Genomic DNA, 24,194 nt, shown 5'->3' on the forward strand with positions numbered 1-24,194 from the left:
ATCCCTGTACCCACTGGCTATTCACTACTACCCTATCCCTGTACCCACTGGCTATTCACTACTACCCCATCCCTGTACCCACTGGCTATTCTCTACTTCCCCCCATCCCTGTACCCACTGCTTAGTCACTACTACCCCCATCACTGTACCCACTGGCCATTCACTACTACCCCATCACTGTACCCACTGGCCATTCACTACTACCCCCATCCCTGTACCCACTGGCTATTCACTACTACCCCCATCCCTGTACCCACTGGCCATTCACTACTACCCCATCACTGTACCCACTGGCCATTCACTACTACCCCATCACTGTACTCACTGGCTATTCACTACTACCCCATCCCTGTACCCACTGGCTATTCACTACTACCCCATCACTGTACTCACTGGCTATTCACTTCTACCCCATCACTGTACCCACTTGCCCTTCACTACTACCCCATCCCTGTACCCACTGGCTATTCACTACTACCCCATCCCTGTACCCACTGGCCATTCACTACTACCCCATCCCTGTACCCACTGGCTATTCACTACTAACCCATCCCTGTACCCACTGGCTATTCACTACTACCCCATCCCTGTACCCACTGGCTATTCACTACTACCCCATCCCTGTACCCACTGGCTATTCACTACTACCCCATCCCTGTACCCACTGGCTATTCACTACTACCCCCATCCCTGTACCCACTGGCCATTCACTACTACCCCATCCCTTTACCCACTGCTTAGTCACTACTACCCCCATCACTGTACCCACTGGCCATTCACTACTACCCCCATCCCTGTACCCACTGGCCATTCACTACTACCCCATCACTGTACCCACTGGCCATTCACTACTACCCCATCCCTGTACCCACTGGCTATTCACTACTACCCCATCCCTGTACCCACTGGCTATTCACTACTACCCCCATCCCTGTACCCACTGGCTATTCACTACTACCCCATCCCTGTACCCACTGCTTAGTCACTACTACCCCCATCCCTGTACCCACTGGCCATTCACTACTACCCCATCACTGTAACCACTGGCCATTCACTACTACCCCCATCCCTGTACCCACTGGCTATTCACTACTACCCCCATCCCTGTACCCACTGGCTATTCACTACTACCCCCATCCCTGTACCCACTGGCCATTCACTACTACCCCATCACTGTACTCACTGGCTATTCACTACTACCCCATCCCTGTACCCACTGGCCATTCACTACTACCCCATCCCTGTACCCACTGGCTATTCACTACTACCCCATCACTGTACTCACTGGCTATTCACTACTACCCCATCACTGTACTCACTGGCTATTCACTTCTACCCCATCCCTGTACCCACTGGCTATTCACTACTACCCCATCCCTGTACCCACTGGCTATTCACTACTACCTCATCCCTGTACCCACTGGCCATTCACTACTACCCCATCACTGTACTCACTGGCTATTCACTTCTACCCCATCCCTGTACCCACTGGCTATTCTCTACTTCCCCCCATCCCTGTACCCACTGCTTAGTCACTACTACCCCCATCACTGTACTCACTGGCCCACCCTGTATACTCACCCTAATACATAAAACATGTTTTTAGTATTAAGTGAGAAACTGCTATTCCAAAAATAAAATGTGATTAATCTGGGTTCATTTGAGTTTACCGTCCACTATACCACTGATATTCACAAGGGGAGTATCATCAATGATGGGTAGATCTGGCAGGGACAGAGAGATGATAGAGACAGAATAGAGACATACCCCCTTTCTACCGCCATTCAGAAATAACATTTGCTAAAGTTTCGACTAGCAGGAATTTATCAAATGCTAAGATTTGAGGAAAAAGACAACCATATAATTGATATTCACTGAGCACTGCTGTGGAGTTAATCTCAGAAATAGCAAGAGGATAGCTGCTCCTCTTCCTCTCCACCGTGACCCATAGGGTAGGGATACAGTATATTTGATGAAGAACCCTCCAGAGCCAAGAGGTCCTTGTAGCAGTAGACAAAAAGCAGACCTGACCATGACATTTAAACAATCTAGTCCAGCTCTTTAGCCTCTTTATCTGCTGGGAAGGAAGGGGTCTCTCACCACAGCCTGACCACTCATGGCACAACTAAATTAGGGGCACTGAGGGGAAACACACCCACACACAGAGCTTGCTCGCTCAGTAGGACAAGACATGGCTGGCTACTGCTTTTCACTGCAGCTTTGTGGAGAGAAGTAGGTGCTTGTAGGAGTCCCTCAGAGGTAACATCAAATCCCTCTCCTCCTTCCCAAACAGAGTGGGAGACCTGGAGCCGGTCTGGGTGTACTTTTAGCTGCGGTGCCAGAGGCAGCAGCTGCACTCTTTACTTGCGCTTATGGCATCAATATAAATGACAGATAATTAATTTTGTGACAATGTGACAATTAAATTAGTCTCAGCAAAACAACATAATGGCGATTTGTTATGCTCTAGAGAGCAATAACACACCAATCATAATCAGCAGCTATGTCTGCACAGAAATCTGCATGTTGTTGCAAACACAATTCAATTCTCCATTTAAACTTTACTCCCACACAAACTAGATCTAACGCTGGTTAAATATATTACACCATTTGGCCTCCCGAGTGGCGCAGCGGTCTAAGGCACTTGAGGTGTCACTACAGACCTGGGCTCGATCCCAGGCTGTGTCACAGCTGGCTGAGACCCATGAGGCAGCTGGCTGAGCCACTGACCCATTGGCCCAGCACCATCCGGTATAGGAGGGCTTGGCCGGCTGGGATTTCCTTGTCCCATCGTGCTCTAGCAACTCTGTGTGGTGGGCTGGGCATCTGCAAGCTGGACAGTGTATCCTCCAACACATTGGTGTGGCTGGCTTCCGGGTTAAGCGAGCAGTGTGTCAAAAAGCAGTTGTCGGGGGACGCATGGCTCTCGACCTTTGCCTCTCCCAAGTCTGTAGGGGAGTTGCACCAATGGGACAAAATTGGATATCACAAAAAAGAGGGGGGGCTAGTTGGGACTGTGTGAATAAAGTTAAGTTGATGTTGTTGTGTATGAGGGGAGAGCTAGTTATTGAGAAATAAAGCCGTAAGATCTGTATAACTTTGATCTCCCTTTATCAAGAACAAGATAGAACACAAACTGTGCTTTCGGCTTTGAAATGGTTACAGCTCTGGACAAACAGCAATTACCTGACAAGGGAGGATGTGATGTTATCCAAACTGAAAATGTGCACACAACTTCACGAAGACTTCAATTAAAATGTGTCTTTGTATAAAGGCTTGGCACCCAGTGCCGTCTGACAAAGAGAACAAAGAGCCCAGTGGTGTATTGTTAAAGAAATGTCAACATCGAGTCTGGCAGCAATACACTGTAACAGTTCCCTTAAAAACAGTCCTTTTCTGGTGCTGCTTCTTAACTCATTACAGCAGCCAGCTCCCATTCCTCCTTCCCCGCTGTCTCCTGCTTATAGCCTCCAGTCAGCTCCCATTCTTCCCTCCCCGCTGTCTCCTGCGTATAGCCTCCAGTCAGCTCCCATTCCTCCTTCCCCGCTGTCTCCTGCTTATAGTCTCCAGTCAGCTCCCATTCCTCCCTCCCCGCTGTCTCCTGGTTATAGCCTCCAGTCAGCTCCCATTCCTCCCTCCCCGCTGTCTCCTGCTTATAGTCTCCAGTCAGCTCCCATTCCTCCCTCCCCACTGTCTCCTGCTTATAGCCTCCAGCCAGCTCCCATTCCTCACTCCCCGCTGTCTCCTGCTTATAGCCTCCAGTCTGCTCCCATTCCTCCCTCCCCACTGTCTCCTGCTTATAGCCTCCAGCCAGATCCCATTCCTCCCTCCCAGCTGTCTCCTGCTTATAGCCTCCAGCCAGCTCCCATTCCTCCCTCCCCGCTGTCTCCTGCTTATAGCCTCCAGCCAGCTCCCATTCCTCCCTCCCCGCTGTCTCCTGCTTATAGTCTCCAGTCAGCTCCCATTCCTCCCTCCCCGCTGTCTCCTACTTATAGCCTCCAGTCAGCTCCCATTCCTCCCTCCCCGCTGTCTCCTGCTTATAGTCTCCAGTCAGCTCCCATTCCTCCCTCCCCGCTGTCTCCTGCTTATAGCCTCCAGTCAGCTCCCATTCCTCCCTCCCCGCTGTCTCCTGCTTATAGCCTCCAGCCAGCTCCCATTCCTCCCTCCCCGCTGTCTCCTGCTTATAGTCTCCAGTCAGCTCCCATTCCTCCCTCCCCGCTGTCTCCTGGTTATAGCCTCCAGCCAGCTCCCATTCCTCCCTCCCCGCTGTCTCCTGGTTATAGCCTCCAGTCAGCTCCCATTCCTCCCTCCCCGCTGTCTCCTGGTTATAGCCTCCAGCCAGCTCCCATTCCTCCCTCCCCGCTGTCTCCTGCTTATAGCCTCCAGTCAGCTCCCATTCCTCCCTCCCCGCTGTCTCCTGGTTATAGCCTCCAGCCAGCTCCCATTCCTCCCTTCCCGCTGTCTCCTGCTTATAGTCTCCAGTCAGCTCCCATTCCTCCCTCCCCGCTGTCTCCTGGTTATAGCCTCCAGCCAGCTCCCATTCCTCCCTCCCCGCTGTCTCTTGGTTATAGCCTCCAGCCAGCTCCCATTCCTCCCTCCCCGCTGTCTCCTGCTTATAGCCTCCAGTCAGCTCCCATTCCTCCCTCCCCGCTGTCTCCTGGTTATAGCCTCCAGCCAGCTCCCATTCCTCCCTCCCCACTGTCTCCTGCTTATAGTCTCCAGTCAGCTGTAGCTACTGTCAAAGGCTCTTCTTGCTACAGTCCGGTTACTTGCTTATTCTTTGCCCAAAGTTCGCTGTGTGCAAATGTGGTGGCAGTTAACGAATGAACTTATTAGTAGTGATCATAGACAGGCAGGGAGGGGAGGGGCTGCATGCCAGGGTCTTGATGCTGTGGTTTGGGGAGATGGTGTGTGTGTGTGTGTGTGTGTGTGTGTGTGTACCGTTGTGCTCCGGCCCTCCAGAGTGTGATGATACCCCAGGTTAGAGTGTCTTAGAGCCACAGGCATGGTGCTACAATATATACCCCAAGCTGCCCTCTCTCCACCAGGCATGGTGCTACATTATATACCCCAAGCTGCCCTCTCTCCACCACCAGGCATGGTGCTACATTATATACCCCAAGCTGCCCTCTCTCCACCACCAGGCATGGTGCTACATTATATACCCCAAGCTGCCCTCTCTCCACCACCAGGCACTGTATATACCCCAAGCTGCCCTCTCTCCACCACCAGGCACAGTATATGCCCCAAGCTGCCTTCCTTCCACCACCAGGCATGGTGCTACATTATATACCCCAAGCTGCCCTCTCTCCACCACCAGGCATGGCGCTACATTATATACCCCAAGCTGCCCTCTCTCCACCACCAGGCATGGTGCTACATTATATACCCCAAGCTGCCCTCTCTCCACCAGGCATGGTGCTACATTATATACCCCAAGCTGCCCTCTCTCCACCAGGCATGGAGCTACATTATATACCCCAAGCTGCCATCTCTCCACCACCAGGCACATTATATACCCCAAGCTGCCCTCTCTCCACCACCAGGCACAGTATATACCCCAAGCTGCCCTCTCTCCACCACCAGGCACATTATATACCCCAAGCTGCCCTCTCTCCACCACCAGGCATGGTGCTACATTATATACCCCAAGCTGCCCTCTCTCCACCACCAGGCATGGTGCTACATTATATACCCCAAGCTGCCCTCTCTCCACCACCAGGCACTGTATATACCCCAAGCTGCCCTCTCTCCACCACCAGGCACAGTATATACCCCAAGCTACCCTCTCTCCACCACCAGGCATGGTGCTACATTATATACCCCATGCTGCCCTCTCTCCACCACCAGGCACTGTATATACCCCAAGCTGCCCTCTCTCCACCACCAGGCACAGTATATTCCCCAAGCTGCCTTCCCTCCACCACCAGGCATGGTGCTACATTATATACCCCAAGCTGCCCTCTCTCCACCACCAGGCATGGTGCTACATTATATACCCCAAGCTGCCCTCTCTCCACCAGGCATGGTGCTACATTATATACCCCAAGCTGCCCTCTCTCCACCAGGCATGGAGCTACATTATATACCCCAAGCTGCCCTCTCTCCACCAGGCATGGAGCTACATTATATACCCCAAGCTGCCATCTCTCCACCACCAGGCACATTATATACCCCAAGCTGCCCTCTCTCCACCACCAGGCACATTATATACCCCAAGCTGCCCTCTCTCCACCACCAGGCACATTATATACCCCAAGCTGCCCTCTCTCCACCACCAGGCATGGTGCTACATTATATACCCCAAGCTGCCCTCTCTCCACCACCAGGCATGGTGCTACATTATATACCCCAAGCTGCCCTCTCTCCACCACCAGGCACTGTATATACCCCAAGCTGCCCTCTCTCCACCACCAGGCACAGTATATACCCCAAGCTACCCTCTCTCCACCACCAGGCATGGTGCTACATTATATACCCCATGCTGCCCTCTCTCCACCACCAGGCACTGTATATACCCCAAGCTGCCCTCTCTCCACCACTAGGCACAGTATATTCCCCAAGCTGCCTTCCCTCCACCACCAGGCATGGTGCTACATTATATACCCCAAGCTGCCCTCTCTCCACCACCAGGCATGGTGCTACATTATATACCCCAAGCTGCCCTCTCTCCACCAGGCATGGTGCTACATTATATACCCCAAGCTGCCCTCTCTCCACCAGGCATGGAGCTACATTATATACCCCAAGCTGCCATCTCTCCACCACCAGGCACATTATATACCCCAAGCTGCCCTCTCTCCACCACCAGGCACAGTATATACCCCAAGCTGCCCTCTCTCCACCACCAGGCACAGTATGTACCCCAAGCTGCCCTCTCTCCACCACCAGGCACTGTATATACCCCAAGCTGCCCTCTTTCCACCACCAGGCACAGTATATACCCCAAGCTACCCTCTTTCCACCACCAGGCATAGTGCTACATTATATACCCCAAGCTGCCCTCACTCCACCACCTCCTGCCTGCTCCATCTGTCAATAGTGCCTTTTCCATCATTATTTAGAAATAAACACTTTGGCAGAAGGTAAGCGCAGAGAGAGACGTGGCTAAATGAGAGACTTTAATGTGATGCATGGGCCTCGAGAGCTCTCCAGGCCTGGTCCTTTTCAAGCTTAATCGTGAGCTCTGATGAGATTTTAAAAAGCTAGCTTAAGCTGTTGTATGCAATTTACGCTTATTAGGAGGCCATTTCACAAGGATTAATTATCTGGCCAATTATTTTGAATTGTATCATGTGAAAGGTGCTGTAGGTGACAGGGGCGAGGGAACAGCCTGGGGCGGAGCCCAGAGTGAGTCTGTGCATTTTAATGCCGTCTGAAATTAACAAGCCTGCAGAGCAAATTACATTGACCTGGATCACACACACGTCAACAGTGAGGAGGCAGAACCCGGCAGGAAACGTTTTAACCCTTTACCCGGCCCTGGACACAGTCAGCCTGCCAATTTCACTTGCAGACAGACATGAATAGGGAGAGACAGTCTACCAACACCACTGCTTGAGCTGAACAGTTTTTAATATTCATTTTCAAAGAAGAACATCGTTCAAAATGCACCTTTAAATGTCTACATGGCACAACGCTCATTTAAACTTCTGACGAAGATCTCCAATGAAAAGATGCACAAGCCACGGGGAAAGAGAACTGCGAAGAGATTGTACTTTAAGACCAGCGGTACAAGAAGCATGCCCTTATTTGTTTGGAACTTGTCCTCGAGTTATGGAGATTTGGTCTCACGCTTAGACTCCCAGGACAGATAAATAAATAAACAAACAGACAAGCAGGTTCCAATCAATACCCTGAGCAGTACACTGGTATAAAACAGTATTTCTTCCAAGCCTGAGCTGCTTACGGAGGAGTAAGACAAACAGGGTTTGTGAAAAGGGCTCCAACACCCAGTGGAGCCAACCTGCCATTGATTATGGTGAGGTCCTTTACCGTCCGGGCGCCTCGCTCTGCCACCACCCAGACAGACGGAGACGAACCAGACCAGAGGTCCACTGTTTGTCTTCAGACACTGCTTGCTTGCAGAATGATATGAATAAGCATTCAACATTTTTTTAAAGGGACACTTCACCCAAATGACAAAATGCATTGAATTATAGATAATTGGTTCAAACCACAAAGGAAGCACCTTTATACACGTAGTCTTAATCCTGGTGTTGTGAATACATATTGTAGGTCTAACGCAAGACAGTTATACTAATCTCATTAAGGTATTTATCAATGAGCAGATGGAAATATCCCAGATTGTGTTTTTTAATATCTCAATAACCCAGACACCTGTCTAAAATTGTACCACAGACAGCCACAGAGTGGAGGCTCTGAATTGAACTTCTCAGCTCTTTGACTGGCTGGCTCTCTGGGCTGGAGTGTGTGTGACTACTGTATCTGCATAATACATCCTGTGGCATTTGCCACGGCTGGCGGTGGAGGGGGATGAAGGGAGCAGGCGGCTGCCAGTCATCCAGCGCTCAGTGTGACATTTGTTCCTCTTCAGTTGTCATGGGTACTCGCTGATGTGTTCACACTCCCGTTTTATCTGGGTTTTGGTTGGTGGGGGCAAGACACCGCAAATCTAACCCTTTAAAACGCTCATATAACCCGGTCTCCCTCCTCTCCCTCCCTCCTCCTCCCTCAGAGCAACCGTTACGCTCCTCTGAATTTACTACTTTCACGCCTCTTATTGTCTAATTCCATCTGCACCTGGGCCTCGTGATGAGACTTCAGCCCTGACGCTAGCCAACTACACACTACCAGCAACTTAACTCTCATTGTAAGACAAGGGACTAAACATGAAGAGAGACATATACAAATGCACCCAAACACACAAAGAGGTAAGTATGTCCCTCATATGTCCAATTAAAGAAAGCTGCCAATATGAGTTTTGTTTTTCCCACCCACTTTACCCATTTTTCACTGGTAAAAATACACATTCATTTAATTGCATTCAACATAGATTTTGTTACTGTCCATCGATTCCACTAATGGATTAGTGCTTGCTTGAACAACTAGACTGATGTGGACAAGGGTGGTATTGGACATGTCAAAGATGAATGCTTCCCAGTTGCCAAGTAGGAGATGGTTGCTGCACTCAATCAAACTGATGTGTGCACATAGAGCCAGGGCAGTAGCACTAAGGAAGTGAGAGAACGCTCTCCACACACTGCAAAAACAAGATTTTAAACTCAATTCATATTATTTTACATATGGCATAGTGGTTTTGTCAAAAATAACAATATAATTCAGGTGCAGGTTTTAGAGCCAGGTCAAACAAACCATTCAGGGTGACAGTATTATCCTCCAAGCCCACCCAGTTTCCCAGTTGGCCTAATGTAATCTAATTAATGGAACACAGAACGTTACCGTGCTAAGTGACTGTGTCAGTCTCTATTATCCTTGGAAACTTAGTGGCTAATCCCAGAAGCTAGTCATTTTGCATGTTCATGTACGGTAGGTAGCCTCATACTGTAGTCTTTCTGAAGCAAATTGGGCGGCAGGTAGCCTAGTGGTTAGAGCGTAGGGCTAGCAAGATCGAATCCCCGAGCTGACAAGGTAAAAATCTGTCGTTCAGCCCCTGAACAAGGCAGTTAACCCACAATTGACCTGCCTAGTTAAATAAAGGTATTTAAAAAAAAAATCTAAGTAAATTCTCATGCATTTAGATTAATGCAAAATGTTTTGGACACTGACGATGAAACAGCCTACAGGGATGAGGTGAGAGTCCTGGATGGGTGGTGCCAGGAAAATAACCTCTCCCACAATGTCAACAAAAACGAAGAAGCTGATGATGGACTACAGGAACCTCCCATCCACATCGACAGGACCGCAGTAGTGAGGGTCAAAGCTTCAAGTTCCTCAGTGTGCACATCACCGACAACCTGAAATGGTCCCTTCACACAGACCTGGTGGTGAAGGCGGCGCAACAGACTCTCTTCAACATCGGGAAGCTGAAGAAATTAGACTTGGCCCCCAGAGACCCTCACAAATTTATACAGATGCACCATTGAGAGCATCCTGTCGGACTGCATCACCGCCTGGTATGGCAATTACACCGTCCGCTACCGCAGGGCTCTCCAGAGGGTGGTGCGGTCAGCGCAACGCATCACCCAGTGTAACAGGAAGTCCAAGAAGATCACCAAAGACCAAGCCACAGCCAGTTCAGCCCACTACCATCTAGAAAGGTGGAGACAGTACAGGTGCATCAAAGCTGGGCCCGAGAAACATATTCTATCTCCAGGCCATCAGACTGTTAAACAGTCACCACTAGCCGGCCTTCACCCTGCCCAGAACCTTCATCACAGCTGACTCTGTTATAGAGCAGTAATAAAGACCAGGTTTATTCATTTGTTGGACTAAAAATGTTTTACTTAAAAAAAAAAACATATATATATATATATATATATATATATATATATATATATATATATATATTGATTTATCAGGCACGCAGCACCCGTACTTCCTGATGCTATGCTCTCTGACAGAGGAGTTATGGTGCCTTGGGGAAAGAAATGTATTGGATGGATGACTTACCTTACAAAAGGATGTTGCAAGTGAAGTAAACTGAGAAAAGGCTGTATTTTCAAGGAGGATGTCTTAAAATGCCTGCTATACATACACAAATGACAGGCATGCTCTCCCACATTAGACATTTTGTGAACCCTTCTCCCTTGCAAAGTACTTGTACTGACAAAAGAAGTGACAGATTTTGATAAATCACGTGTCTTTTTCTCCTATTTATTATATATTTATTAAATCCAAACTCAGCCACAGGTAGGGGGAGGAAAACCAAGGCCTTGTAAAAAATATTGACAAGATCATTTAAATAGGAAGAACGCTGGAACAAGCATCTGCCCTTCAATTTGCCACAGATGACAATTACTCACTGAACTGTGTTGTGTATGTGCGTGTGCATGGGTAGACCCCAAAAAGGGAGAAATACTCCATGTATGATTGGGGTGCCACCCAGTGGCTGTGAAAGCTCTCACTTTCAATCTCTCTCTACAATGGGCGAAATCCTCATAGCCCGGGGTTATTATTCAACAATGACATTTCTCAGCCAATCAATATCTCATCATTGGAGTCGACACAGCCAGAGGGGTATACTACGAAGAAAGCTAGATCTAAATCAGGGTTTTCTAACCCTAGCCAGCTTCAGTTGGCATCCCATTCCAGCTCAGGCTTCATTTGTACTACGTTGGCAGATTTTGCATGTCAACCTGCCGCTATTTTTTTGCATGTGGCTAGTCGAACGCTTAACTAATAACTGAGACCATGCTTAAACATCAATCCACATGGGCAAGTCAGTGTCACATTTTAATTTGTGCTGGAATCGAAATTAAAGAAAAGGTCTTGCAAAATCAGCAGGCTATTGTGTGAAATCATTTAAAAAAAGAGTTATTACTTTGGTGTGGTTATCAATACAAAGCACATTTCTTCACTCCCATTGATCAAATAATTGTATTAAGTAATTGTATTAAGTAATACTACAATTTTAATGTGCATGGAGTAAATGTGTAATGTGATAGTATTTTAACACCCCAAAACACATTTGATTAATAAAATTTTAAATCAGTGGTCTTCCTCAAATGAAGTGGATGATTACGCAACCTTGGCAAGAGTGTGGCATATTGTATCCGAGGCCACGTAACCACTTAGGGGACGCACAGCAGTGGGAGAGCGGGAGATCCCAGCTCAAGGGAATTCCAGCTCAAAGAGATCTTCTGTTGAATCTGACGATTCATCTTTATGGTTGTACAGCCTCAAATATAACTGTGAAGGACCTCAGCGTTACTCTGGACCCTGATCTCTCTTTTGGTGAGCATATCAAGACTGTTTCAAGGACAGCTTTTTTCCATCTACATAACATTACACAAATCAGAAACTTTCTGTCCAAAAATGTGAAATTAATCCATGCTTTTTGTCACTTATAGGTTAGACTACTGCAATGCTCTACTTTCCGGCTACCTGGATAAAGCACTAAATAAACTTCAGTTAGTGCTAAACACGGCTGCTAGAATCTTGACTAGAACCAAAAACATGTGATCATATTACTCCAGTGCTAGCCTCCCTACACTGGCTTCCTGTTAAGGCAAGGGCTGATTTCAAGGTTTTATTGCTAACCTACAAAGCATTACATGGGCTTGCTCCTTCCTGTCTTTCCGATTTGGTCCTGGCGTACATACCTACACGTACGCTACGGTCACAAGACGCAGGCCTCCTTACTGTCCTTAGAATTTTTAAGCAAACAGCTGGAGGCAGGGCTTTCTCCTATAGAGCTCCATTTTTATGGAAAGGCCTGCCTTTCCATTGTGAGAGACGCAGACTCTATCTCAACCTTTAAGTCTTTATTGAAGACTTCAGTAGGTCCTATGATTGAGTGCAGTCTGGCCCAGGAATGTGAAGGTGAACAGAAAGGCACTGGAGCCACGAACCGCCCTTGCTGTCTTTGCCTGGCCGGTTCCCTTCTCTCCACTGGGATTCTCTGCCTCTAACCCTATTACAGGGGCTGAGTCACTGGCTTACTGGTGCTCTTCCATGCCAGCCCTAGGAGGGGTGCGTCACTTGAGTGGGTTGAGTCACTGATGTGATCTTTCTGTCCGGGTTGGCGCCCCCCCTTGGGTTGTGCCGTGGCAGAGCTCTTTGTGGGCTATACTCAGCCTTGTCTCAGGATGGTAAGTTGGTGGTTGAAGATATCCCTCTAGTGGTGTGGGGGCTGTGCTTAGGCAAAGTGGGTGGGATTATATCCTGCCCGTCGGACGGGGCCACAGTGTCTCCTGACCCCTCCAGTAGTTATGCTGCAGTAGTTTGTGTGTCGGGGGGCTAGGGTCAGTTTGTTATATCTGGAGTATTTCTCCTATCTTATCCAGTGTCCAGTTGAATTTAAGTACGTTCTCTCTAATTTTCTGTACAGCACTTTGTGACACCAGCTGATGTAAGAAGGGCTTCATAAATACATTTAATTGATTGGACAATACTTGTATACTGTGGTTAACTTTAATAAACTGTTCTTTAAAACATACATTTTCTTTAGTATTTCTTAGAAAAGATACAACAGGAGGGAATCTGATTGAGGCTAATTGGTCTTCAACTCACAGCTCAGACACTTAATTCAAGATAAATTAGTTAGCTCCGAGTTAAGATCTAACCTGTCCCAGATCAGGTTAAGGATTCGTTGCTATAGATATTTACCTGACTCCAACTGAGCCACTTTCATGGTACCGGTTATCCAAAGTTAAACTCAACCAAAGTTACCTGCTAACTCCTAACTCTTCAAACTACAACCATACTTTAGGGCTCTGAATATTGGTCCAAGAAAAAGTGAGCGTGTGCTGCCGACACACTCCAGTGAGTGTGTGGGTGTTTTCCTGTACATGCAGCGGTCAGTCAGTCGGTCCACAAACAGAAGCAAATAACGTTAATTAGGCTTGCCATTTGAGTCCAATTTGTTGACCACTGAAATTGGCTTGTCGATTTTAATTCTGGCTCTTTGAATGCCTATTTTTATATGTTTACATACCCTTTTTATATGTAATATTAACATATGACTGCATTGAGTATGAATTGTTGTGTTATAATTGCCCAGCCCAAATCAATAGCACTTCCAGGTAAAACTACACATCAAGTGAAACACTGTCAAACTTTAGTCTGTTTAAGGTGGGAAAGGATGGTATGATAAGGACATAATGACTTCTGGGTAGGTAGGATATCAAATGTAAAAAATAAAACATGACATTAAAAAAATTTAAACTCCCTCACCACACTGTCTTGCAAATTGTGATAGTTATCCAAAGTAACTGACAAGCCAGGCTTTATCGTAAGCAATAGAAAGGCAAAACAATTAAGACAGTTTCAGACACCGACTGTATAATGCCAACGAGATGAGATAGCTTTGTGACAGCACTGCCAGTGAGGAGGAAGAAAAAGACAGTGGGAGAAAGCATTGAAGAGAAAGTTCAATTTACATTTCGACCCATTTATGAATATGGAAAAATTTAAATAAAGCCATTGAATGAATTATTGAATGTTCTATTGTATAGAATATGGTACAGTATATACAGTGACTCTACAGCCCCTTACAAACCAGAATTAAAACCACATTCAATTATATCATTTACACAACCTAGGCTACCCAACATTGAGAAAATACATTGTTACATATTTAATGAATTCAGTTTTATTTTCTACCACTGATCACATTTGACAACCAACCAGGTGCCAGGTGTAAAACAAGTAAGAATAGTTGTGGTTACATGCAGTGCCTTCGGAAAGTATTCAGACTCCTTGACTTTTTCCACATTGTTACAGCCTTAATCTAAAATGAAAAAAAAAAAAAATAATCCTCAATCGATACACAGTACCCCACAATGACAAACAAAAACAGGTTTACAATGGTTTGCAAATGTAGTACAAATAAAAAAAATGCATTATTTACATAAGTATTCAGACCCTTCTATAGAAGGTCTCATGTCAGAGCAAAAACCAAGCCATGAGGTCGAAGGAATTGTCCGTAGAGCTCCGAGACAGGATTGTGTCGAGGCACAGATCTGGAGAATACCAAAAACACAGTTGCCTAAATTATTCTTAAATAGAATTTTGGAACCACCAAACACTCTTCCTAGAGCTGGCCGCCAGGCCAAACTGAGCAATCGGGGGAGAAGGGCCTTGGTCAGGGAGGTGCCCAAGAACCTGATGGTCACTTAGAGCTCTAGAGTTCCTCTGTAGATATGGGAGAATCTTCCAGAAGGACAACCATCTCTGCAGCACTCCACCAATCAAGACTTTATGGTGGAGTGGCCAGACGGAAGACACTCAGTAAAAAAGGCACGTGACAGCCCGTTTGGAGTTTGCCAAAATGCACCTAAAGACACTCAGATCATGAGACAAGATTCTCTGGTCTGATGAAACCAAGACTGAACTTTGGCCTGACCGCCAAGCATCACAGCTGGAGGAAACCTGGCACCATCGGTACGGTGAAGTATGGTGGCGGCAGCACAATGCTGTGGGGCTGTTTTTCAGCAGCAGGGACTGGGAGACTAGTCAGGATCGAGGCAAAGAGAACAGAGCAAAGTAATGGAGAGATCCTTGACGAAAACCTGCTCCAGAGCGCTCAGAACCTCACTGGGGCGAAGGTTTACATTCCATCAGGACAACGAATAAGCACAAAGCCAAGACAAGGCAGGAGTGGCTTCAGGACAAGTCTCTGAATGTCCATGAGTGGCCCAGCCAAAGTCCGGACATCTCTGGAGACCTGAAAATAGCTGTGCAGCAATGCTCCCAATCAAACCTGACAGAGCTTGTGAGGATCTTCAGAGAAAAATGGGAAACTCCCCAAATACAGGTGTGCCAAGCTTGTAGCGACATACCCAAGAAGACTTGAAGCTGTAATTGTTGCCAAAGGTGCTTCAACAAAGTACTGAGTAAAGGGTCTGAATACTTATGTAAATGTGATATTTCAATTAATTCTAACTTTGTTTTTTATTAGAAAAAACATCTAATCTAAACCTGTTTTCACTTTGTATTGTATGTATATTGATTTCTTTCCTCAATGTAATACATTTTAGAATAAGGCTGTAACCTAACAAAAAGGTCAAGGTGTCTGAAAACTTTCCAAAAGCACTGTATAAAACAGAACACCGCCCTCAAGCAGAATTCTCGCCCAAACACTTTTCACTTAGATTCATTCTGTATCTAGTCTCCACCAGGACTTCTTTAGAAAACTATGTCAGAAGCAGTAAACTGTTATCCACACTCACACTCCAATGACAGAGAGAATGGCATTTTGATCAATTAAATTTCAGTCCATGCTCAATTGGAATAATTTGTATCCAGAGATCCTTGCCAGAAGCCTGGCAGAAAAAAAAATGTATTACCTGCCTGAAAATACCATTTGAAATGAAATATTGAGAAATCTTGTGGCTGCTGCCAAGAAACCATCTACTTCCAGACAGTGTTTCTCTTGTTAAAGGCCTCCTTCGTGAAGTTCATTGTATTAATTCCATCTTACCACAATGGTTGCTCTCCGCATTTCTCCACCTGGAACTTACAAACTCAACCATACAACACATACAGAAAGCATGTCAGAATATTCAGTAGGCTACAGTTGAAGTCGAAAGTTTACATAAACTAGTTTTAATGACTCAAACCTAAGTGTTTCACCCACTCCACAAATTTCTTGATAACAAACTATAGTTTTGGCAAGTCGGTTAGGATATCTACTTTGTGCATGACACAATTGTTGGAAAAAATTACTTTGATTATTTCACTGCATCACAATTCCAATGGGTCAGAAGTTGACTGTGCCTTTAAACAACTTGGAAAATTTAAGAAAATGATGTCATGGCTTTAGAAGCTTCCGATAGGCTAATTGACATAATTTCAGTAAACTGGAGGTGTACCTGTGGATGTATTTCAAGGCCTACCTTCAAAATCAGTGCCTCTTTGCTTGACATCATGGGAAAATCAAAAGAAATGAGGAAAGACAAATTGTAGGCCACAAGTCTGGTTCATCGTTGGGAGCAATTTCCAAACGCCTGAAGGTAGCACGTTGATCTGTACAAACAATAGTACGCAAGTATAAACACCATGGGACCACGCAGCAGTCATACTGCTCAGGAAGGAGACGCGTTCTGTCTCCTAGAGATGAATGTACTTGTGCGAAAAGTGCAAATCAATCCCAGAACAACAGCAAGGGACCTTGTGAAGATGCTGGAGGAAACAGGTACAAAAGTATCTATATCCACAGTAAAACGAGTCCAATATCAACATAACCTGAAAGGCCGCTCAGCAAGGAAGAAGCCACGGCTCCAAAACCGCCATAAAAAAGCCAGACTACGGTTTGCAACTGCACATGGGGACAAAGATAGTACTTTGTGGAAAAATTAAACAAAAAATGTTGGTCTGATGAAACAAAAATAAAACTGTTTGGCCATAATGACCATCGTTATGTTTGGAGGAAAAAGGGGGAGGCTTGCAAGCCGAAGAACACAATCCCAACCGTGAAGCACGGGGGTGGCAGCATCATGATGTGGGGGTGCTTTGTTGCAAAAGGGACTGGTGCACTTCACAAAATAGATGGCATCATGAGAAGGAAAATGATGTGGATATATTGAAGCAACATCTCAAGACATCAGTCAGGAAGTTAAAGCTTGGTCGCAAATGGGCCTTCAAAATAGACAATGACCACAAGCATACTTCCAAAGTTGTGGCAAAATGGCTTAAGGACAACAAAGTCAAGGTATTGGAGTGGCCATCACAAAACTCTGACCTCAATCCTGTAGAAAATGTGTGGGCAGAACTGAAAAAGGCGTGTGCAAGCAAGGAGGCATACAAACCGGACTCAGTTACACCAGCTTTCAGGAGGAATGGGCCTAAATTCACCCAACTTATTGTGAGAAGCTTGTGGAAGGCTACCCAAAACTTTTGACCCAAGTTAAGCAATTTAAAAAGGCAATTCTACCCAATACTAATTGAGTATGTAAACTTGACCCACTGGAAATGTTATTGAAAAAAATCAAATCACTACTATTATTCTGACATGTCACATTCTTAAAATAAAGTGGTGATCCTAACTGACCTAAGACAATTTTTACTAGGATTAAATGTCAGGAATTGTGAAACTGATTGTTAAATGTATGTAATCTTCCGACTTCAACTGTATATGCTCACCCACACCTCTACAGAAACTATATTATTTAACCCTCAAGACAAAGGAAAACAGTGCAAAAATCACATCTTTGAGGACTGCATCAAACCACAGGTTTTGCTAACACACCCAACTGTGTCCGTTTCTCCCCTCTCAGCCTGTGGATTCGGCAGACAGACAAGGATTGTTCTTCATTCCGAACCAAACTCTCCCTCCTTCCGATTCTTTCCCTTCTCTACCTCTCTCCCTGATTCTATCCCCCCTTTCTGTTCATTAGGCCCTCAGATAGTCTAGCCATCCATCTGCCACAGAATTGCTTTCTCTGACTGTGTGCAGACAATCACCCATTCCATTACTCTGGTGATATCATTTCTCCTCTCCATGCGAGCGCAGAATAGACTGAGATGGACAGTTCTCTTTTGATAAACAGAAAGACGGCCGATAATGAGAAACACCGCCAAGGTCATCTCGTAGAAAAGATGGTGGAGGAAAGAGGGGGGAACTTTGGAACTGGGAAAACGCTCATGGGTGCAAGTTTTATTCCAGAGCAAATAACCCCGACCAGTACTTCTCTATATCAAAGCCAAGGCTCTAGATATAAGCGCTGTTTAGATTTCTTTTCAAATAGCAGTTGAACTGCAGGGCTGCTAGGTCATATAGTGGATCAAAGTCTCTGCAAGCACTGAGAACAGGAAGACCGATGATCATCCTGATTAGAGAGAAGAGAAAAGGTAACCTGCAGAGGTTCTAATAACTGGTTACTTGGCATGTTATTCTGGTGTGCTTTGAGATGTTATTGAATCTGAAATACGCATGGAAAAATACATATGCCAAGATTATGTTCAGAACAATATGCAATGTTGGTGTGGTGCTCATTTGAATTGTGGCAGTAGAAACAAATCTTCATTGAAATATAGTTGTGGAGTTTAATTATCAATCATTCAGTGTGTAGGTGTTGATGTCAATCCTTTCCTATCTGGTGGAATACCTTCCACAGATGTTACCTTGCATTTCTTTTAATGTGGCACCTGTGATGCTTATTTACTCATCCCCAGTCGGCTGATGTGGTTATGTGCTCAGTGGTATTTCTCTGAAGCAATACGGCATTAATATCTCCATTTCATCCCAGAAGCTCAGGCAGCAGACACTGCTGAATTAGACTGTCACAGCAGCAAATGGAGAATGCAATATCAACACTCACTCACAGCTTGCTTGTCTTGCATGAGTGTTCTACAGCGTGACTGAAAGATAACGGAGGGTGAGCGACAGAGGAAAAATGGAAAAGAGGCCACATTCTAGAATATATATAATTACTTTACTGATCACTCGGTGCCAATCGATAATCACAGCGATGTCACCTATCAACAGGGGTGGCCTGTCGAAAGTCAAAGCACACTGCAACGTAAGCATCATCTTGCAAGTGAGGACACACAGTATTTATTACACACACTGAATATGCATTTACAGCCTTATGCATAACATCAGTCTTACAAGGTTCCGGACCAGAAATGTACAATAACTTGGAATCCTACACATTACCGGTCAAAAACCTGCAGTCAATATAGAGGGTTGTGAAAGCTGCCCAGGCCCACCCAGAAACACTGAACAAGAAGTCTTTCTTGTTGATCCATTGTTCAGAAAGTCTGGACTGAGAAGTATTAGTCTAGTGTTGGACAGATACTGAAAGTCCCTTTAGTCAGTGGAGGTGGATGGTTGGTTCCATCAGTAAAGGCTGCTGAGGGGAGGACGGCTCATAATGCCTGGATCGGAGCAAATGGAATGGCATTAAACACATGGAAACCATGCGTTTGATGTATTTGAGAACATTCCACTTAATAAGCTCCAGCCATTACCACAAGCCTCCCCCTCAATTAAGGTGCCACCAACCTCCTGTGGATTCCTTCTAGGTGAGGAGGGTGGTTGGAGCCATGTTGCAGAGGCCTTACTGTGGAGTCACTGGTGCTTGTGTCTCTTCTCCTGGTGTCGTCGGTGTTTCGCCAGGTGCATCTGTCTGCAGTTCCGCCAGCATGTCAGTCAGCTTCATGCCCAACACTGGATCCCTGGTCGCTGACGCCACCTGCAGGTCAATCGGCAAAAGTGCAGCCATTGTTACAAACAGAAGGTCTCATGTTTGTAAGTGATTAGTATATACACTATACAGGACCATTCAAAGGTTGACAGCCCTACTCCTACTTCCAGGGCTTTTCTTTATTTTTGCATTGTAGAATAATAGTGAAGACATCAAAACTATGAAATAACACATATGGATTCATGTAGTAACCCAAAAAATATTTATATTTGAGATTCTTCAAAGTAGCCACGCTTTGCCTTGATAACAGATTTTAACACTCGTGGCATTCTCTCAACAAGCTTCATGAGGTGCATTTCAATTAACAGGTGTTAATTGTTAAAAGTTAATTTGTGGAATGTCTTTCCATAATGTGTTTGAGCCAATCAGTTGTGTTGTGACATGGTATGGGTGTTATACAGAAGATTTGGTCAAATCCATATAAGTCCATATTATGGCAAGAAAAGCTCAAATAAGGAAAGAGAAGTGACAGTCCATCATTACTTTAAGACATGAAAGTCAGTCAATCTGTAAAATTTCAAGAACAATGAAAGTTTCTTCAAGTGCAGTCACAAAAACCATCAAGCGCTATGATGAAACTGGCTCTCATGTGGACCGCCACAGGAAAAGGAAGACCCAGGTTTACCTCTGCTGCAGAGGATACGTTCATTAGAGTTACCAGTCTTAGAAATTGCAGCCCAAATAAATGCTTCAAGTAACAGACTTCAACATCAACTGTTCAGAGACTGCATGAATCAGGCCTTCATGGTCGAATTGCTGCAAAGAAACCACTACTAAAGGACACTAATAATAATAATAATAATAATAATAATAATAATAATAATAATAATAAGAGACTTGCTTGGGCCAAGAAGCAAGAGCAATGGACATTAGACCAGTGGAAATCTATCCTTTGGTCTGATGAATCCAAATTTGAGATTTATGGTTCCAACCGCCGTGTCTTTGTTTGACGTAGAGTAGGTGAACGGATGATCTCCGCATGTGTGGCTCCCACCGTGAACCATTGAGGAGGATGTGTGATGGTTCTTTATTTAGAATTCAAGGCACACTTTATCAGCATGACTACCACAGCATTCTGCAGCAACACACCGTCCCATCTGGTTTGCGCTTAGTGGGACAATCATTTGTTTTTCAACAGGACAATGACCCAACACACCTCCAGGCTGAGTAAGGGCTATTTGACCAAGAAGGAGAGTGATAGAGTGCTGCATCAGACAACCTGGCCTTAAGCCAATTGAGATGGTTTGGGATGAGTTGGACCACAGTGAAAGAAAAGCAGCCAACAAGTGTTTAGCATATGTGGGAACTTCTTCAAGACTGTTGGAAAAGCATTCCAGGTGAAGCTGGTTGAGAGAATGCCAAGCATGTGCAACGCTGTCATCAAGGCAAAGGGTGGCTACTTGGAAGAATCTCAAATACATTGATTTGTTTAACACTTTTTTTGGTTACTACATGATTTCATGTGTGTTATTTCATAGTTTTGATGTCTTCACTATTATTCGACAATGTAGAAAATAGTTTAAAAAATAAAGAAATACCCTTGAACGAGTAGGTGTTTCCAAACTTTTGACAGTTATTGTATATGCAAAAGTGAACACTTCAAATTAGTAGATTCAACTATTTCAGCCACACCTGTTGCTGTATAAAATTGAGCACCAGCCATGTAATCTCCATAGACAAACATTGGCAGTAGAATGGTCTTACTGAAGAGCTCAGTGACTTTCAACGTGGCACCGTCATAGAACGTCACCTTTCCAATAAGTTAGTTCGTCAAATTTCTGCCCTGCTAGAGCTGCCACAATCAACTAAGTGCTGTTATTGTGAAGTGGAAACGTCTAGGAGCAACAACGGCTCAGCTGCGAAGTGGTAGGCCACACAAGCTCATGGAACAGGGCCACCGAGTGCTGAAGCGCGTAAAATTTGTCTGTCCTCAGTTGCAAAACTCCCTACAGAGTTCCAAACTGCCTCTGGAAACAACATCAGCACAACTTAGTCGGGATCTTAATGAAATGGGTTTCCATAGCCGAGCAGCCATACACAAGCCTAAGATCACCATGGGCAATGCCAAGTGTCAGCTGGAGAGGTGTAAAGCTCACCGCCATTGGACTCTGGAGCAGTGGAAACTTTTCTCTGGAGTGATGAATCACGCCTCACCATCTGGCAGACTGACGATGAATATGGGTTTGGTGGATGCCAGAAGAATGTCTACCTGCCCCAATGCATAGTGCCAACTGTACTGGGGCTGTTTTTCATGGTTCGGGCTAGGCCTCTTAGTTCCAGTGAAGGGAAATGTTAACGCTACAGCATACAATGACATTGTAGATGATCGTGTGCTTTCAACTTTGTGGCTACAGTTTGGGAAAGGCCCAATCCTGTTTCAGCATGACAATGCCCCGGTGCACAAAGTGAGATCCATACAGAAATGGTTTGTCGAGATCGGTGTGGAAGAACTTGACTGGACTGCACAGAGCCCTGACCTCAACCCCACCCAACACTTTTGGGATGAATTGGATCACCGACTGCGAGCCAGGCCTAATCGCCCAACATCAGAGCCCATCCTCACTAATGCTCTTGTAGCTGAATGGAAGCAAGTCCCCGCAGCAATGTTCCAACATCTAGTGGAAAACATTTAATACTCCATATTACCGCCCATGATTTTGGAATGAGATGTTCGATGAGTAGGTGTCCACATACTTTTGGTCATGTAGTATGTCTGTCTATAGAGTATTTGGAAAACAGGCAGTCAGCATTAAAATGATTGAGTTGTATCATTTGAACAGTCTACTCACCGCAGGACCACCCCTCCTCCTTAATACTAAGCCCTCAGCAAGGAGAGCTTTCCCAGTCTCCTCAAACAGGGACTGTTTCTCCAGCTCTCCCCAGCTCTCTAACTCTGTATACTTCTCCACAAACCTACACGAAGGAAGAAAAAAAACACTTTATAGAACTGCAGAAGTTAGGCTCCAGCATTGTATGATGAACCTATGATCAATGTGATTCCTTGCCCATACCTTTGGCATGTTGAAACAAAGTTGGATTTGGTGAGATCAAAAGCTCTGGGCCCTGTTCCATACACCTCATAGAATTTCCTGGAACAGAGACCAATGCTGATCAACACATGTATATTTCTAACAGCTTTTGAATGGCAGTAAAAAGCGTAAGGCAACCCGTTTAATTAGCTTACGCTCTGATTTCATCCTCTCTGTAGAAAATGTCAGGCACAGCCTCTTCTTTCTTCCCATAGATCTTGGCCACTGGCCTGACATAAAGTGGGTCTTTCTTGGGTGGAAAGGCCTTGTATACATCATACCAAATGGGCTTGTCAGACTGTTTGACAACTCCAGAACGCATAAGATCTCTGACTCTGAAAATGAAACCAGTGAGTCAGCAGCAAAAATGTAAACAATGGAGCAAATGCATTCTCAATTTCACATGCAAAGAGCTAGACTAGCTAGCTAACGTTAGAATGTATATTATGCGGAACCATAGCCTTGATAGCATGGACTACCAGTTGCTGAAAATACACTCACACCAAATAAATTGTATCTAGCTAACCTTAGCTAGAAAACTCTAAAGGGTCTAGAAAACTAGATAGCATCCTCCAGTAACCTTGAATGACAGAAATTAAGCTGGCTAACGTTAGCTAGCTAGCAACACGACATTTTGACCTACCGCGTGAACACTGTTCCGAATTTTTCAAGTCGACTTCCAGCCATAATGGACTTCAATTTAACTACACTATGCGCGTAAAATGCAGCTAGGTAATTATCCAGTAAACTCAAAGATCATAGTTAGCAAACACCAACTACAGGGCCTCTTTTCACGAGCATGGACGACCACCACTTCCGCAAGTTATTTCTGCAGGGATAATCTGCACTGTAAAAACATGGGGCGCGTTCCAGATCATCTACATTTTAAGCGCTGCAGGCACGGATATTCTTCTTCTATGATACCATGGCGGTCAGCAAACAATCATGTAAATCATGCCGCCACCTACTGTGCTGGAATGTACGCTCAATCATGATCTGCCCAATTCTGAACTACCATGAAAATGAAATAAAAAACATATAAATCCCTACTAACCTTCTACCAGAAACACCAGCCCTGACATTAGGCCCACTTACTACAGGAGCAGCCATGGAAGCTCCATCATTCCACACTGTAGTTACACCAATCTGGCTTACAGCCTCTGCATACGATACATCATGACGAATTAAATATCTCTGAGCCTCTCTAGCCTCTCTCTGTACTTTCCCAGGAAGAAGCTCCTCAAACCTCAGCAGCACTGATAGGCTTTTGCTTCTTTGACCTTCTTGGGGTCACTGATACTCTAAAGCAGATGCTTGCAAGAAGGCTTCAACTACAATGATTATGTAGTATTATTTTTATTCAAAATGAATA

At 45.4% G+C, this 24,194-nt stretch overlaps 1 protein-coding gene across 2 annotated transcripts; it reads right to left on the reverse strand.

The window, feature by feature from the left end:
* Positions 1-18,997: 18,997 nt before the first annotated feature.
* Positions 18,998-23,695, reverse strand: LOC110507901 (28S ribosomal protein S23, mitochondrial). Of its 2 annotated transcripts, XR_002471207.2 has the most exons (6): positions 23,466-23,695; positions 22,978-23,157; positions 22,805-22,882; positions 22,583-22,706; positions 19,592-19,781; positions 18,998-19,464 (listed from the first exon to the last, which is right to left on the reverse strand). XR_002471207.2 is itself a non-coding variant. In XM_021588314.2 (5 exons), exons 1-5 carry the CDS (start codon positions 23,507-23,509, stop codon positions 19,647-19,649), a joined length of 561 nt encoding a protein of 186 aa, XP_021443989.1. In that variant the 5' UTR covers positions 23,510-23,695; the 3' UTR covers positions 18,998-19,646. The 2 variants fall into 2 exon arrangements, 1 of the variants encoding a protein (XP_021443989.1); XM_021588314.2 differs by having other exon boundaries at positions 18,998-19,781.
* Between the last annotated feature and the right edge of the window lie 499 nt (positions 23,696-24,194).

Source organism: Oncorhynchus mykiss, chromosome 27 (assembly GCF_013265735.2).
Source record: "Oncorhynchus mykiss isolate Arlee chromosome 27, USDA_OmykA_1.1, whole genome shotgun sequence".
Taxonomy (NCBI): Eukaryota; Metazoa; Chordata; class Actinopteri; order Salmoniformes; family Salmonidae; genus Oncorhynchus; species Oncorhynchus mykiss.

Bases quoted from the DNA above. Each gene is read 5' to 3' on its own strand.
- LOC110507901 (XM_021588314.2), bottom strand. From the start codon at position 23,509: ATGGCTGGAAGTCGACTTGAAAAATTCGGAACAGTGTTCACGCG. The intron at 22,883-22,977 runs GTAAGCTAATTA...TCTCTGTTCCAG, and splicing joins AGAGAGGATGAAATCAGAGC to GAAATTCTATGAGGTGTATG. The intron at 19,782-22,582 runs GTGAGTAGACTG...ATTGACCTGCAG, and splicing joins GGAGGAGGGGTGGTCCTGCG to GTGGCGTCAGCGACCAGGGA.